The 14,233-nt window shown below is 35.1% G+C and overlaps 1 protein-coding gene across 3 annotated transcripts; it reads left to right on the top strand.

Annotated features, from left to right (window-relative positions):
* Nucleotides 1–429: 429 nt before the first annotated feature.
* LOC142614012 (uncharacterized) lies at nt 430–5,314 on the top strand. 3 transcript variants are annotated; one of them, XR_012840340.1, is made up of 9 exons: nt 430–584; nt 808–915; nt 2,349–2,410; nt 2,501–2,737; nt 2,812–2,979; nt 3,149–3,198; nt 3,776–3,891; nt 4,466–4,503; nt 4,807–4,906. XR_012840340.1 is itself a non-coding variant. In XM_075786538.1 (9 exons), exons 1-9 carry the CDS (start codon nt 542–544, stop codon nt 4,901–4,903), a joined length of 936 nt encoding a protein of 311 aa, XP_075642653.1. In that variant the 5' UTR covers nt 430–541; the 3' UTR covers nt 4,904–5,314. The 3 variants fall into 3 exon arrangements, 2 of the variants coding, with proteins under 2 accessions (XP_075642653.1, XP_075642654.1); XM_075786538.1 differs by having other exon boundaries at nt 3,759–3,891; nt 4,807–5,314; XM_075786539.1 differs by having other exon boundaries at nt 517–657; nt 3,759–3,891; nt 4,807–5,314.
* The last annotated feature ends 8,919 nt before the right edge of the window (nt 5,315–14,233 follow it).

The following is a 14,233-nucleotide window of genomic DNA, read 5'->3' as shown; positions in this document are numbered from 1 at the left end:
CTTTAGGCATCTAAAATATGGAATTCAAACAGAAGAAGCCCCTTAAATAATAGTATAGATAGATAATGATATGATTTCTATCCTTTATGATTTACTCGTTGAATTCCATTTCCATATATCAACTCCAAAGTGATGTTAAAAGGCAAAACCACAAATAGGGGTAATTTTGTAATAAACTTATCATTTAAAAAAAAAAAAAAAAAAAAAGGGATGTGTTAATGAACATCGGTGCCATTGTCACCAAATTTTGTGTCAATATTTTGTCTTTATATCAATATTTTATCAGTTTTATTCACTTTTGAGTCAGCTTTATAATATTTTTCATACTAATTTAATTATTTTTATTAAATAGACCCCACGTTATTTTGCCCTTGACAAGGCAGACGGTTAACATTTGCCGAAAAAGAAGAGAAAGCACAATAGAATACGGCATCGTGTCGCTTATCATACATAGATGCGCACATCTTATCATTCCCTTTGGTCGTCTGCTTATTCCATTTCCTCAGCACACGTACGAGAAAGCACCTAGGAAATAGCTAAAATGGACAACCAACCTGGTTCCCAGAAATCTTCGATTATTCCAGGTTCTATTTCCCTCTCAAATTAACTAAAAAAAAAAAAGCAAAGATAATCAGCACCCAGTTCTGAAAATTTCATGTAAAGTTTCTCTCTCTCTCTCTCTCTAACATTTTTCCTGGGCAACCCAAAATGCAAAAATAACGTCTTTTTATTTGTAATTATGATTCCCTTTTGAAAGTAAAGTTTGTTAACATATTTATCTGTGTTTGAATGAATTGGAACTATTAGGATCTGGGAAAGTCAACAATTGGGCTGCCTCACCATCGCATCTATGTTATCACTTTGGTACAAGTGGGTTTTCTGTTGCGGTTGCCACTGGTGTCACCCATCCTCTAGGTTCTTATTCTTGATCACTTCCTATGCATTTTTTGTATGTGTTACTTTAGAAAAAGTTATACTTGTGTTTGTATTTGTGGGTGTTATGTGTGGTTTAGTATCGTTTGTGTGAATGAAATTGTTTAGTTACAACTTAATGCATAGTTTTTTAAAGTCAAAATCTATGCTCAGCTTATCAAATTTGATGTTGGGTTATGGTGGATCATTGACATTTTGGTTCACTAAACGAAAAGATAGAATTTTTATAGAAGTGGTAGTGGATTTTAGATGTAGACTATGGTATTAAGAGGTTGTTAAATGCTCACCTTTGAACCCCAAGAAAAGGATTCATGGTTTGTTGTTGAAATTCTGAAGGGGTCACAGCTTTTTGATCTGTTTGGGAATTTGAGATTGCTATGCAAATGTATGTTGGATCGGGTGGGTATATTGGTGCTTTGGAAATTTGAAAATTTTGCTCAACTACCAGAATTTGACCGCAAAGTAGATTTACACATGGGGGAAAGTTTTAAATCATTGCAATAAACTATGCACTAGTTGCAAAGCACTACCATGGTCTCTGAGCTCTTCAATGACCATAAAAAGACTAAAATGTACCTTAGATTCATGTTATTTAAAGAATAAATAGTTATTTTTAAAGAGAAATTATTGATTTTTTGTTTTGAATTTGAATTTATGTTTTGGATGGGAAGATGGGAGGAGGGCAGAGGGGAAGGTGGTTGGAATGTAGTAAAAATAGTGTACCCTGGCCACCAATTCCTCTCCCCCTTGTCTCCCTCTATCTAAACGTGGTGATGTTGCAAGTGGATCCATATTCAAGAGAAGCTTTTATAGTTAACACAAAGTTTCTCACTGACTCTATGTGGATGATGAATAATGTATGGTAGTTTAGCCTATGGATTATGTTTCTATAAGCTCTTTGGCTTGTTGAAGTTTTGTTGAAGATTATCCCTTGAGGTAGAAGAAGCCAATCTATGTAGTTCAGTACCATTGTCAAGGTTCATTATTGCATTTCGAGCATATGTGTATACTTGTCTACTGGCCCTACAGCTTAGGGAATAGGAATCAAGTATGAATTTCAAGATGGTTTGCTGACATTTTATCACGCAACCTGGGAGGCTTTGTGTAAAGAAATAGCGTGGCTAATATTGTCTGATAATTTTCTTGGCAATTATTCTTGAGTACTAGAAGATGGAATGCAGAGAAAATAATAAGAATTGATGTAAGGGTAGAGTTACAGATCTTGACACAAGTATTTGCAATGTAATTTTTTGCAAGGTGGCATTAGATCAAGACTAGTTAGGTCAAGAGTTTTGAAATTTTTAAATAAGAGACTATAACATAGGAACTCAGGAAAAATAAGAAATTCTAGAAGGAAAATCTTTGTGTTGCTGTTGAATCTATAGGTTTCTAATTTATCTTAGATTGGAATGCAGATGTACTCAAAGTCAGGCTACAAATGCAACTTGTTGGCCAGAGAGGTCCTCTAGCAGGAATGGTATTTCACCAAGCCTTGGGTGTACTTTCATTATTATGATCTGTTTTTTCATATTTTTTCTCTGAGGCTTGTATTTATGGATGTACACAGGGAAATTTATTAGTTCACGTACTGAAGAATGAAGGACCAAGGTCTATGTATCTAGGATTGACACCTGCATTGACAAGGTCGGTTGTTTATGGTGGTCTTCGTTTAGGCTTGTATGAGCCCTCGAAATATGTTTGTGAACAGGTTTTTGGGTCCACCAATATCTTTGTCAAGATTGCATCTGGAGCATTTGCTGGTGGTTTTGCAACTGCACTGACCAATCCGGTTGAGGTTGTAAAGGTAATGTTTCCATGTCAGATGAATTTTAACTGTTTTTCGTAGATTTGTTCTGAAAAATAATTTCCTGTCATCAGGTACGGTTACAAATGAACCCAAACTTGAGAAGAGGACCAATTGGAGAACTGTGCAGAATTTTTTCTGAGGAGGGAATTAGAGCTCTGTGGAAGGGGGTTGGCCCTGCTATGGCCAGGGCTGCTTCTATGACTGCATCACAGCTGTCAACATATGATGAATCCAAGCGGGTCAAGTTCTAAGCATGATCTTTTTCACTTTGAATATCCACATGTAATTTCCACTGTATCTGAATAGTTAATGTCATTTGATTGGCAATATGAAAAGAATGTTTGTCTTAATATCTTTTATTAAATTTTTTGTTTACTAAAGGTTTTCTCCATCTTCCTATATGTGCAGATTTTGATCAGGTGGACACCACTTGAAGAAGGATTTCATCTTCATCTCATGTATAGTACTACTCTTAGCTTTTGTTTTTTTTTGTTTTGTTTTTTTTTGTTTTTTGTTTTTTTGTTTTGTTTTTTTGTGTGTGTAGATCTGCCCAAACCTGCAATTCGAGCTAGTGTAGGTTGGCATGGTTTGAAAACCTGGACTGTGCTTGTAAACTGTAGAAGTTGAGGTCATGATATGATGAAGATTATTTACTTTAAAACAAAATAATTTTAAATAAAATGATAAATACTAATGTATAAAAAAGTAGTAAATCTATGTTCTATTCTAAAATAAATGAGAGATAATTTCTTTTCTTTTGGGACATTGGTAAAAATGGTAATCAGAAATATGAAATGGGTGTGTGTGTGTGTGTGTCTAACCACATTTGCTCATAAACTATTGAACTTGAAAACCTAGCCTGGTGATGTTATTCAGGTTGATCTACTATTCAATCTGGGGTTAAATAATGTTGGAGACATACATTATAAGCACACCCTCATATTATGTTTTACATAACAAGAATGGCAAAAAAAAATATCATATATTTATGGCTAACTGTATATTTCACCTTTTGAAGCTCAAGTATGGTTGCAGGCACTGTCAGCACCCTCATAACTGCACCAATGGATATGATTAAAACCCGCCTCATGTTGCAACGAGAATCTAAAGAAGTTGGGAACTACAAAAATGGATTTCACTGTGCATATCAGGTTTTTAAATTTGTTTTCATTCATTTTACATTAAAATTTTTTTATTCATTCCTTTCTTAAATGTGTGGGTGATTGTTACTGTTGGCAATTTTGTAACTTTGAGAAAGGAATATTTATGAAATTTCCATGAATAAGATCCCCACAGGATGCATGTAAATTACTACCAAAAAAAAAAAACTTAAAGTTTCCCTCTTCCTGGTGTTGTGGATAGACAACATGATTCTGTGGTGGCTATGTAGCATGAAACAACAAATTCTAGTCCTGTTAATTCTTGTGTCTCTGATACAGACTGGGTACTTGTTTTTTGACCATTTGTTTCATTTTCTTAATTGATGTACTAAATTAGTACAGAGGGCTTTAGCTGCTCCACATGCAAATTTTGTACCTTTATTTTTTGTCTTCTAGGTTGGATTTCACCTTTTTTATTTACACATTTTCCATTGTATTTGCTCATACTGGCCACTATTGAGGACACCAATATATGAAGAATAATACTGACCAGAATTATTTCTTTCATTAGAAAGGGTGCTGCTTGACCTTTCTTGTCTAATGTGTTTGAGATTTATGGTTTCAGGTTTTGCGCACTGAAGGTCCTAGGGGACTTTACAAGGGGTGAGTTTTAGTTTAAGCATCCACATTCATGCTCTCTAGTTGATCCATGTAGTATATATGTATATATCTAATTCTGTTCAATGTTTAAAGATTTATGGGCACCATGAACTAATTGCAAAGCTCGTCATGAAGTTTCAGATAATCTCTATTACTAGGCTTTAAACATTAAAACTAGATCACATAACTACTTTTTTGGTCTAAGAAACTTTACAATCACTACTAACTCATCAGCTCAGAGAATTTCAAAGATTTTTCATTTGTATGCTTGCACAAATCAGGTAGCTAACTTCTTTATTTTATCAGGGGGCTTGCAATATTTGCAAGATTGGGTCCACAGACTATGATTACCTTCATACTTGTTGAGAAGTTACGCAAGCTTGCTGGATTAGATGCAATCTAGCCATGGGATTTGTCTTTTTGCAACTGCCATCATTTTCTTGCCGTAATGGCTTTATTGTAGCATGGGGAGGACAACCACCATCATTGCCAGAAAGTCCCAGTTAAGAGGGAATTTATTTTAGTATTCATATACAAAATTTTTGAGGTGACTGAGAAATGTCATGCCGTTATAAAGGAACCAAAAAATTCATTTTGAGTTCCAGAGTTGCAGTGGTCTTAGATTGAATCACTGATTTTGTTGTAATAATAATATACTTAAACCTGTCCCCACATTTTTTATTTTTTATTTTCTGGGGTCTCAGGCTAGATTCAATTGGAACAGAATATCCTTTGTACTTTGACGTTGCTTTACTATCATGGTTGTTCTATTAATAAAATGATTGGTGACTTACTCATTCTGACTTGAATGAAATCCAGCAAAGTTAGCCAATCCTCACTATTTTTTCGATGATATTGCACCTATTGTTTTGTCTTTTTCCATTATTTAAGGTAAGATGTCCATCAAGAATCTGCTGGGGTTGACCTGGATCAGTTGGAAGCCTGTTAAGAAACAGCTTGAAACTTGAAAGCCAGACTTCTTATTTACTGTACTTTTGTTTTGTTAAAGATTTGTTAGGTACAGCTAACTCCCATTTGACTTTAGAGGAGCTTTCACATTAGGGTCTTTATATTTCTATGACGGTGGTACACTTTTTGTCAAATTCCCATCTCATTTGTATGGCCAACTATTTTGATCTTTTGTTATTTACTTTGATATTGTTACTGCTACATTCTTGTCCTTTTATCAGGCTTCTCTCTCATTCTCAGTTCAATTATCAATAAATCTAGTAGAAATGCTTGAGATATAATTTTTTTCTCTACAAATTTCATAATTATCTAAGTTGCTCTTTGTGAGTAATAAATATAACTAACATTTATGGATCCATTGTTTTTTTGTCACTCGTAGTTGACTGCTTCAACAATTATGAAATTTGTTGTAAAAAAAGTTGTCCACAACATTAATAATAATAATGAATTAATACAAATTTTTGTCACTTTTTTGACGTGATATTTTAATAGCAATAATATTATTTTCACATGCAACACTAATTAATGTGACATGTTTTATATATAAAAAAATGACTTTTTTTAGAAAAAAAAAGTTTCAACTTATGGTGTTTACTCCAGATGATAAAATCTTTATCATCAAATTAAGACATCAATCGGTTTTGGTGTAAGCAAGAGATTGAATCCTAGAGCTGAGCTAGTTAAAACCCACAATTGACATATTTTAATAGGAATGGGTAATATTACAAAAGAGTCACTAATTAGTACCACTTTTAAGAAGATAAGGCTTAGGCCTACTATTTTGTTACATTGAATGTGTCATGATCTTAATGGGTCCATAGGACACTAGACAGGCTGGACCCATGCCAAAATCCCTTTTAATATGCAAGAGTCACGTTTAGCATTATTAGTTAAGTTATTTCTAACCAATGGTTTGTAATCAAAGACGTATCCAAATCCACTTGGAATTTCTTTTTCGTTTTCAAATTTTTTGGTGGGGGAAATGGAAAGTGCACTTGATCACAGCTTTGAAAATTGAAACAAAGACTTGAGGTCACCGTCAGCCCACTTTGAGCAATTGACCTAGGAGGAGGAGGAGGAGGAGGAGGAGAGATATTAATTCCAACATGGCATGCAAATGGATTAGGGTCCCACGACTCTTTTGTTCGCTGCTTATAGGTGACTGCCAATCAATTCATTCACGCTTTTTTACTATATTCAAAGTGGACTGGATATACATCTAAATAAATAATTACAAATATATATATAGAGCTAATCCAAAATGGATATATTGTATAAGACCCTTTCTTTGCTTTAAAGGGTAAAAAAAACATAAACCCAGAAGAAACTTAGTTCTACGTATCATACTTCTTTATGTGTAAAAGTAAAACTACATATATGCTTCTCTTTCATTGTGTTTTTACTTTTTTGTATATATAGGTCCACAAAGAACCACCTTTTATGTAAAAAAGTTCCTGTTGAAACAATTTTACTAAGAAATAAAATAGAGCTCAATGGGCAACGAACGTACGTATATATATATTCAATTGCCAATGTTTTTCTAGGTATGCATAAATGAAAACTCAAACGTAAAGTAGAACTTTATATTGCAACTTTGTTTAACTGAAATTTAAGGATTTTAAAGTTAATCTGCGCAATCCATTACTGTGATATATATATATATATATATATATATATATATATATATATATATATATATATATATGAAAATTCATAGATTTTATTCCTTTTTTTTTTTTGGCAGGTCTAACTCGAAAGTTGAAGGTTATATATGAGCCCAAGTTTCCAACTGTCATGAGGACCTACACATTCTATTCAGTAAAAGTTCTTCAATTTCTTCTATATATAATTGAAGACACCTTAAATTTACTCATTTTTACCACATACTATTATAGATAAGACTATATTGCACGCACCATATCATCATACTTGAGATCATTTGACTAAAGAAATTCTAGTCGAAAAAACTATCATGCAAGATAATAAAAACTTGATCAAGCCACTTTTGAAAAGGAAAGTAATTACAACCTTTGATGGGTGAATGAGAAAACTTTTAGATGAAAACTTTTAGGTTCAGTTTATCTTTTAAAGTAGCTACAATACGAGTGCCACTCGTATTGTCACTTTCCAAATAGCTATGGCCCAAACCAGATTCTGTAGAGGTGACTGGTGATGAGGTAATTAGGCACGCAATGTTTTTGTTGGAATGGATGCAAATAAAAAACGACGATACTTAAATCACAACAAATTTTTTTTAACGTGACTCCATATGGTGCTCAATGTTATCATTGAGTTTTCAAAACCACACCATCTGAAAACATATGTTTTCGTACCGAATTTTATGACTTGCTAATTTGTATGGACTGTGGCTTGTTCAAAAAAAAGTGGTAGATTGGACTCGTAGTGTATTATTGAGTTTTCAAAACAATACCACAAACATGTTTGTTTTCATACCAAATTTCATAACTTGCTGATTTGTGTGCGATTTTAACTAGTTAAAAAAGTGGTATATTGGACTCGCAGTGTATCATTGAGTTTTCAAACCAATGCGCCTATTTTCATACTGAATTTCACAACTTGTTAATTTGTGTGTGATTGTGACTGGTGCCAGGGGCAAACTTGAGTTCTGATGTGACTGGATTCGGACCCTACATGTGGGCCAATTGTGAGGAAAGGGGAAAGAACGTTGGCTGAAGAAAGAGTACTTTCAGCTAGTGCCAACGGTGCGACTATCTTGGGGAAGAGTGAAATATGTTCTTGGCATGAACACCCAGTACCAGCGTAAAAGGGAGATAACAACCCCCCTATGGTTAGAAGCTATAGAACACCCCTCATTGGCTAAATTTGTGCTGGACCATTGCTAAAGGCATGTGTATCATTCCTGACCTCCTTGATGTCCCTTTCCTCATCAATCACTTGTCCTCCATGGTGTAGCAGAGTCGCCCTTCATTGCACTACCCTAACATTGGGAAGTCTTCTCTCTCCTCTAGCCATAGTATAATACAATAGTTGTATTAGAGTTTAAATGAGGGGAATGAGGGCTTGACACCTTTCCTTATGTACCTAACAACATTTCTCTTACTATAAGAGGAACATGTTGTTGAACAATTAGGGCAAGAGGCAAGAAAGATAGAGGGAAACGGCAAAAGTTTGGGTAGGAAAGTGATGTAAAAAAAGGTTTTCTTTAGGAAGAACGTCGCCATATGTAAAAACCTATACTTTCGTATAATAGAAAGCTTTAAGGAGTGAAGGATATTTTGTCACACTCAACTGTGGTTTTTCATCCTTTCCCAAGGGTTTTCTATGTATGTTACACATCTTCCTTACTTTCCTTGTTTTGTGTTTACATTTTTTTAATTGTTAAAGTGTTAAAGTTTCCATTTTTATTATTCATGAGCTTTTGCTACTGTTAGATCCATAGCTTATTTTCCTTTACAAGCTTGATAGTCTAATTTGCTCATATACAACTGGTTAATAAAAAGTGGTGGATTGGACTTGCACCGTCTTATAAATCAGTAAGTTGTGAAAGTAGGTATCTCTACTTTTTTTTTTTTTTTTTTTTTTCTAGGTAAATGTCGGTAACTTTGAGTGGTGTTTTGTCTCTTTGGACGTGGAGACTTAAACAAGGGTGAAAAGTGCCACTTGCTGCAAAGACTTGAACAGTAGCTTAGGCAATTGGCAACAACACCTTGGAAGAGGAGGAGCTAACTAGAAATCATTAAAAAAAAAAAAAAAAAAAGAGCTTGGCGGGACAGTCTGGCGTACTTATACATGTGCCTTAGTTTTCACTATTATCTACCATTGTACCCTTCTTATCCAATTTACGGTTTTGACCTTTTGTTCTAATCACAATAACATTCATGCACTCTCCACACACCAACAAGTAACGGTATCCGTACTCCTTTACACGACAATGACCCAGATACTAAGCTGGTCAACTACGGCAGAAAATAATATATTGTCTTTTTTCTTTTTTGGATTTTGAATATCTTTCTTATATTTTTTTTTATTTGTTTTTTTTTTTTGGGTCAAAATTCTGAAGTTCTCACTCTCAGTCTCAGTGCCTGATTTGGAAATTCATATTTGTTTTCAGTTTACTATCATGAGTAATCAAGTATTGGGAATATATTTCTCAAAAGAAAAAAAATTGGGAATATATTTCTCCATTGGTTTCACAACTTTTCAGTCCTATGTGAAAGTATCTTTACTCAAATTCTAGCAAAAAAAGAGTTTCTTGTATCCTATATAAAATATATATATATATATATATATATATATATATATATATATATATATATATCTTGTAAGTATCATGTACAACTTCTTGGCTCTAATATGTTGTTGTCCAAAATAGTCTCAAATTATATGTACTTACACTGGACAAATTTATGATGAATATATATGTTACAGAAATGCTAATAAGTATGTAAAAAAATAACTCCATAAATTTAAGGAGACAATATTTTTCACCACTATTAATGTGATTGATTGTAATTAGTGTATAATAAAAGTAATGTTAGTAGTAAACTTAGTTTAGATAAAAGTGATGTTACTCAAATTATTACTTAGTAGATTGTAACAAAAGTATGTCTATATTGATTTTTTAAATCCACTTATGTATTTATCTTTTCATTTGAATTTGGACTCAGCATGGGTGTTTATGGACTACTGATTCTGAATTTTTATGTTTGAGGGGAATAATAATAAAAAACTTTTATGTTAATAAAAGAATATACTTTTATGTTTGAGGGGAATAAAAAACTAAAGAAGAAAAAACACAAAAGAAAAAAAAAGTGCAAACTTTTCCATTAAAAATTGAAAAGGAACCCTTCAATTTCTTAGTGGGAAATTTTGAGTCATTATTAGATATATTATACATTGAATGACAAAATATTGTCCAATAAGAAGTTTCACTGATCTGCAGCAATCTACATGTTATATGCATGCTGCTGTGAGTAGATAAGAACATGTCAAAGTCATACGTATAAAAAAAAAAAATCAATAATAATCCATAAGATTAGGACATATACAAAATTTTTTTCCTATATTTAATACAAAGCTTAAGCAATAGAGATGGGTAGGTATTTTTCCATCTATAGTGGTTGAAGTCAGCATTAATTTCCCACTAGTAGATGAAATGACGGTTCAAGAAGTATATAGAAGGAAATTGTTTTTCATATTGGTCTTATATAGTTACCTAAAACCCATTGTCTACAAGCTAACTACGTGAATAACTTGTACCTCTTTCCTAATGTAGACAGATACATAGTACATTGCATCTATAGTGACCATTTGACTCAAGAATATACTATGCACCATCATTTTCGAATAAAAATGAAGGAAGAGAGAGAGAGAATCAATTGCAAACAAACAAAGTAAACGAGGAAAAAGAAATTGAGAAAGCCAAACAAACATGGATGTGCCCTCCTTTTTGGCGTGGTGTTAGCTAGGGTTGCATCATGACCAAAAAAGAACAAAGCTTTTAGGGACCTGTCACTTTTTATTCTAGTTAAACTCAAGCTGAGAAAGGGAAATTTTTGTTTTACAATAATTGAAGTTGGGAGATCAATTTACCAATTAAAAGTAAACAAAGTTGTGCTGCAATCTTCTCTTCCAATGGAATTTATTGTCATAATTAGCATATATATACCAGTTTGAATAGATCACAGGAATTGTTAGTTGTGACCCAAAGTAGAATAAATATTGCTTTCATTGCTAGAAGGTAGCCTGTCACAAACTGTCCTTAATTATTTTTTTCCAAAAAAAGAAAAAAAGAGAAACATAGAGCTAAAATGAGTATTAACTTTTCCAATATGAAATTCTCATATATTTACTTAATTCACTTCAAACTTTATAATACCACAAAATCTTATGCTACTGATCAATAGAATATAGTTGGCAATTACATTATTTTTATAAATGATTGTAAGGTCACAATTTAGTGCCCAGGCCCAACAAAAAGGAGGACGTGGGTCCAAAGAGCCCGATACAATGAATTTGTAAAGTGTGGGTTAGAAATCTTGATTCTAATGAGTTTGAACAATCATGGCAATGACCCGAGACTACAAAACCATATAAATGAACAAGTTTATAAGATGAAATTTATTCTCGGACTCAAGCCGAGAACCAAATATTTATATTTCTGCTTACTTTAAAGATTCTTTACAAATATTTTTTCCTCCTCTCTCTACAGAACTTCCTCTCTTCTTATAGTCCTTTTTTTCCTCCTCATCTTTTAGATTTCCCCCCCCCCCCTTGATACTTGTCTCATCCCCCTCTTTTGGAAGTCTCTTGATCATAGTTGTAAGGCTGAAAATCACTGTTCAGGTATCACTTCCTCATAAATGCGGCCAGAGACTTTGACACAGAGCATTCAATGCGGATGCGGTGGTAGCAGTTTTCTCTAAGATCTTTTTCTTTCCCCCCTTACTCTCTGTGCCATTTTCTCTCCCATATTTTCATCTCCAAGACCTTCTAGAATATCATTCTAGTTAACATGACGTACCACTAGATCCTTGCTGTACTCAGCAGAGGAGGTAGTCTTCCTCGGATTATTTAGATTCATCTCACCTATTACATTTGCTTCCAGAACCGTAAGTTCGATATTGTTTTTTATCATTAATCCATCCTCGGACAATCAAACGTTCTCGGCTAAGCCCATGGCCCAAAAAATGCATCTTGGGCCTTTTGTCGCCACAATAGCCCTTCAAAACTTCATTTTTCTTCCTCATCCGAGGATAAAATTGGAGTTTTAACCAAACACAACGGCATCTGCACGCTCACCAAATTTCCAAACGTGAGAATGTCGTTTCCCTCCTTGGAAACTGTTCTCGTCGCTTTGAAGCCCACAACGCCCCCTTTAAATGCTCTAGACGGCGCTCTGTCCTCCACGTTTAACGGTAGGATGTAGATCTAACGGCCAGGATATTTCCCCAAAATTTTCAGCGGGATAATTCCTGCTATATTTACACCTTTCATATAAAACGTTTGGAAGGGTGTAACTTTCTTATCTTTCCTTTCCTCACTTCGCAAATCAATTAGCCCTTAAGAATTCTTTTCTCTCTTAGTTTCCAAGAAGTCTCTGAAACGTCATCCGTTCTTTCTTTTGTAAGTTTTCACACCACGAATTCTTTTTCTCCTCGGCCATTCTCCTCGGCTGATTAAATTTACCCCTTTTTCCTAAATCTTCATTTTTATTTCATCCAAATGGGTAAATTACAATGTTTAGTAGACACTCCCGCTGGTATGGAGGGCTTCCGAGCTAAATACCACATTCCACAAGGAGTGGGTTTAAGGTACTGTGCCCCAGACCAAATATATACCAATAGGGAAGAAGGGGAAGTTGTCATTCCCATAATCACATTTTTAGAAAGAGGAATGACACTTCCCATGGGGAATGTAACCCGAGATTACCTGTATAACCATAGATTATGCCCGCACCAATGTGTACCTAACATATTTAGAATTTTAGGTTGTGTCGATGCTCTCAACGAGCAAATGGGCTTGAGACTCGCATGGCACAACGTTGTCCATATTTATGAGTGTCGTAAACTTAAGGGCGTGGGGTATTACCTCAAGTCTAGGTCTAACATAGTTAGGCTTATATCGTGTCTTCCCAAATCTAACAAAGGCATGAAGGACGACTATCTAATTGTCTTCGAGGAGTGGTATGACGGTCTTCACTGTCCAGTTGAGGAGGGAACACCAGGTGTGACTCCATAGGATTAGGTCCCTCAGTATGGGGTTTAGTTCTTCTAACTTTATCATTCACAGTTTTATTATACTTTAGTTTCTTTTTGGGTGGTCGTCGATATCGGCCTAACTATGTTTGGCTTTCCGGATGTTTTTGCAGATAAGCAACACATAGCACCCCGTTTGAATCTCTCCAACATCCAAGACCTTAACAGAGTTTTAAGATTCGAGGTGTTTGTAAGTGAAGACGAGCAATTGAGGGAAACCCATCTCATCATGGGCTTTGAACCCCTATCGAGTGCCTTCCAAGACGTTAGTAACGCGATCATCGCGGGTGACCGTAGACGTAGAAAGATAGACGTCTCCAAATCAGATTTCCTCACCTCATAGGATCTGCTTGACGATCCCTCTATCATCCTTTTCATACGCCCAATAGCCGCAATTCCTCTTAGACACTCCGAAGTAGCAACTCCCAGGGAAGAGTCTTCCTCCTCTCAATTGTCACTTGAGGAAGAGATAAATTCCAATTAGAACAGGAAGAAGAGGAGCGGATCAATCCTATTGACCTCTCGGACACCGAGAGTGAGCTTGACAAGACAACAACCAGTTTCCCCCTCTGGTAACTGTCGAAGTAGATAGCGAAGCCGAGGAGGAGTTGATGGCTTTAAATTCGAGGAAAGGATTGAGGGATATAATGGCCGGTAGGACAAGAGGGTCATCTTCCAAAGAGGCCCCAAAAACTCAACCTCTGCAACCTTACCACCCGTCCTTCCCCCTCCCTCCACCACAACCGAAACTAATTTGCTACCTATAGATAACCAGAAGAAAAAAAAAGAAAAGAGCAGGAGAAGGAGGAAGGAGAGATACCTCCTAAAAAGTGGGCTAAACAACAAAAGATGGCGAAAGATAAACAGGTCACCCCCGGCAGATCATATAGACGATTTGACTGCAGCCGAGGCACTCCCGTAACATGCTTGGGCTCCGTGACTGGAATTGGATGGTAAAGCCATCCCACAGGACTCTTCTATTAGAGAGTTCTAAAAAGGGCACTCGGCTTACCTTGCCGAGGTCT

The sequence above is a fragment of the Castanea sativa genome, chromosome 10 (assembly GCF_040712315.1).
Source record: "Castanea sativa cultivar Marrone di Chiusa Pesio chromosome 10, ASM4071231v1".
Taxonomy (NCBI): Eukaryota; Viridiplantae; Streptophyta; class Magnoliopsida; order Fagales; family Fagaceae; genus Castanea; species Castanea sativa.
This window is presented reverse-complemented; position numbering and strand designations above follow the sequence as displayed.

Excerpts from the sequence above, each read along its gene's own strand:
- LOC142614012 (XM_075786538.1), top strand. The coding sequence starts at position 542 with ATGGACAACCAACCTGGTTCCCAGAAATCTTCGATTATTCCAG. Across the intron at positions 916-2,348 it reads TGGTGTCACCCATCCTCTAG|ATGTACTCAAAGTCAGGCTA; the intron begins GTTCTTATTCTT and ends ATTGGAATGCAG. Across the intron at positions 3,199-3,758 it reads GGATTTCATCTTCATCTCAT|CTCAAGTATGGTTGCAGGCA; the intron begins GTATAGTACTAC and ends CACCTTTTGAAG.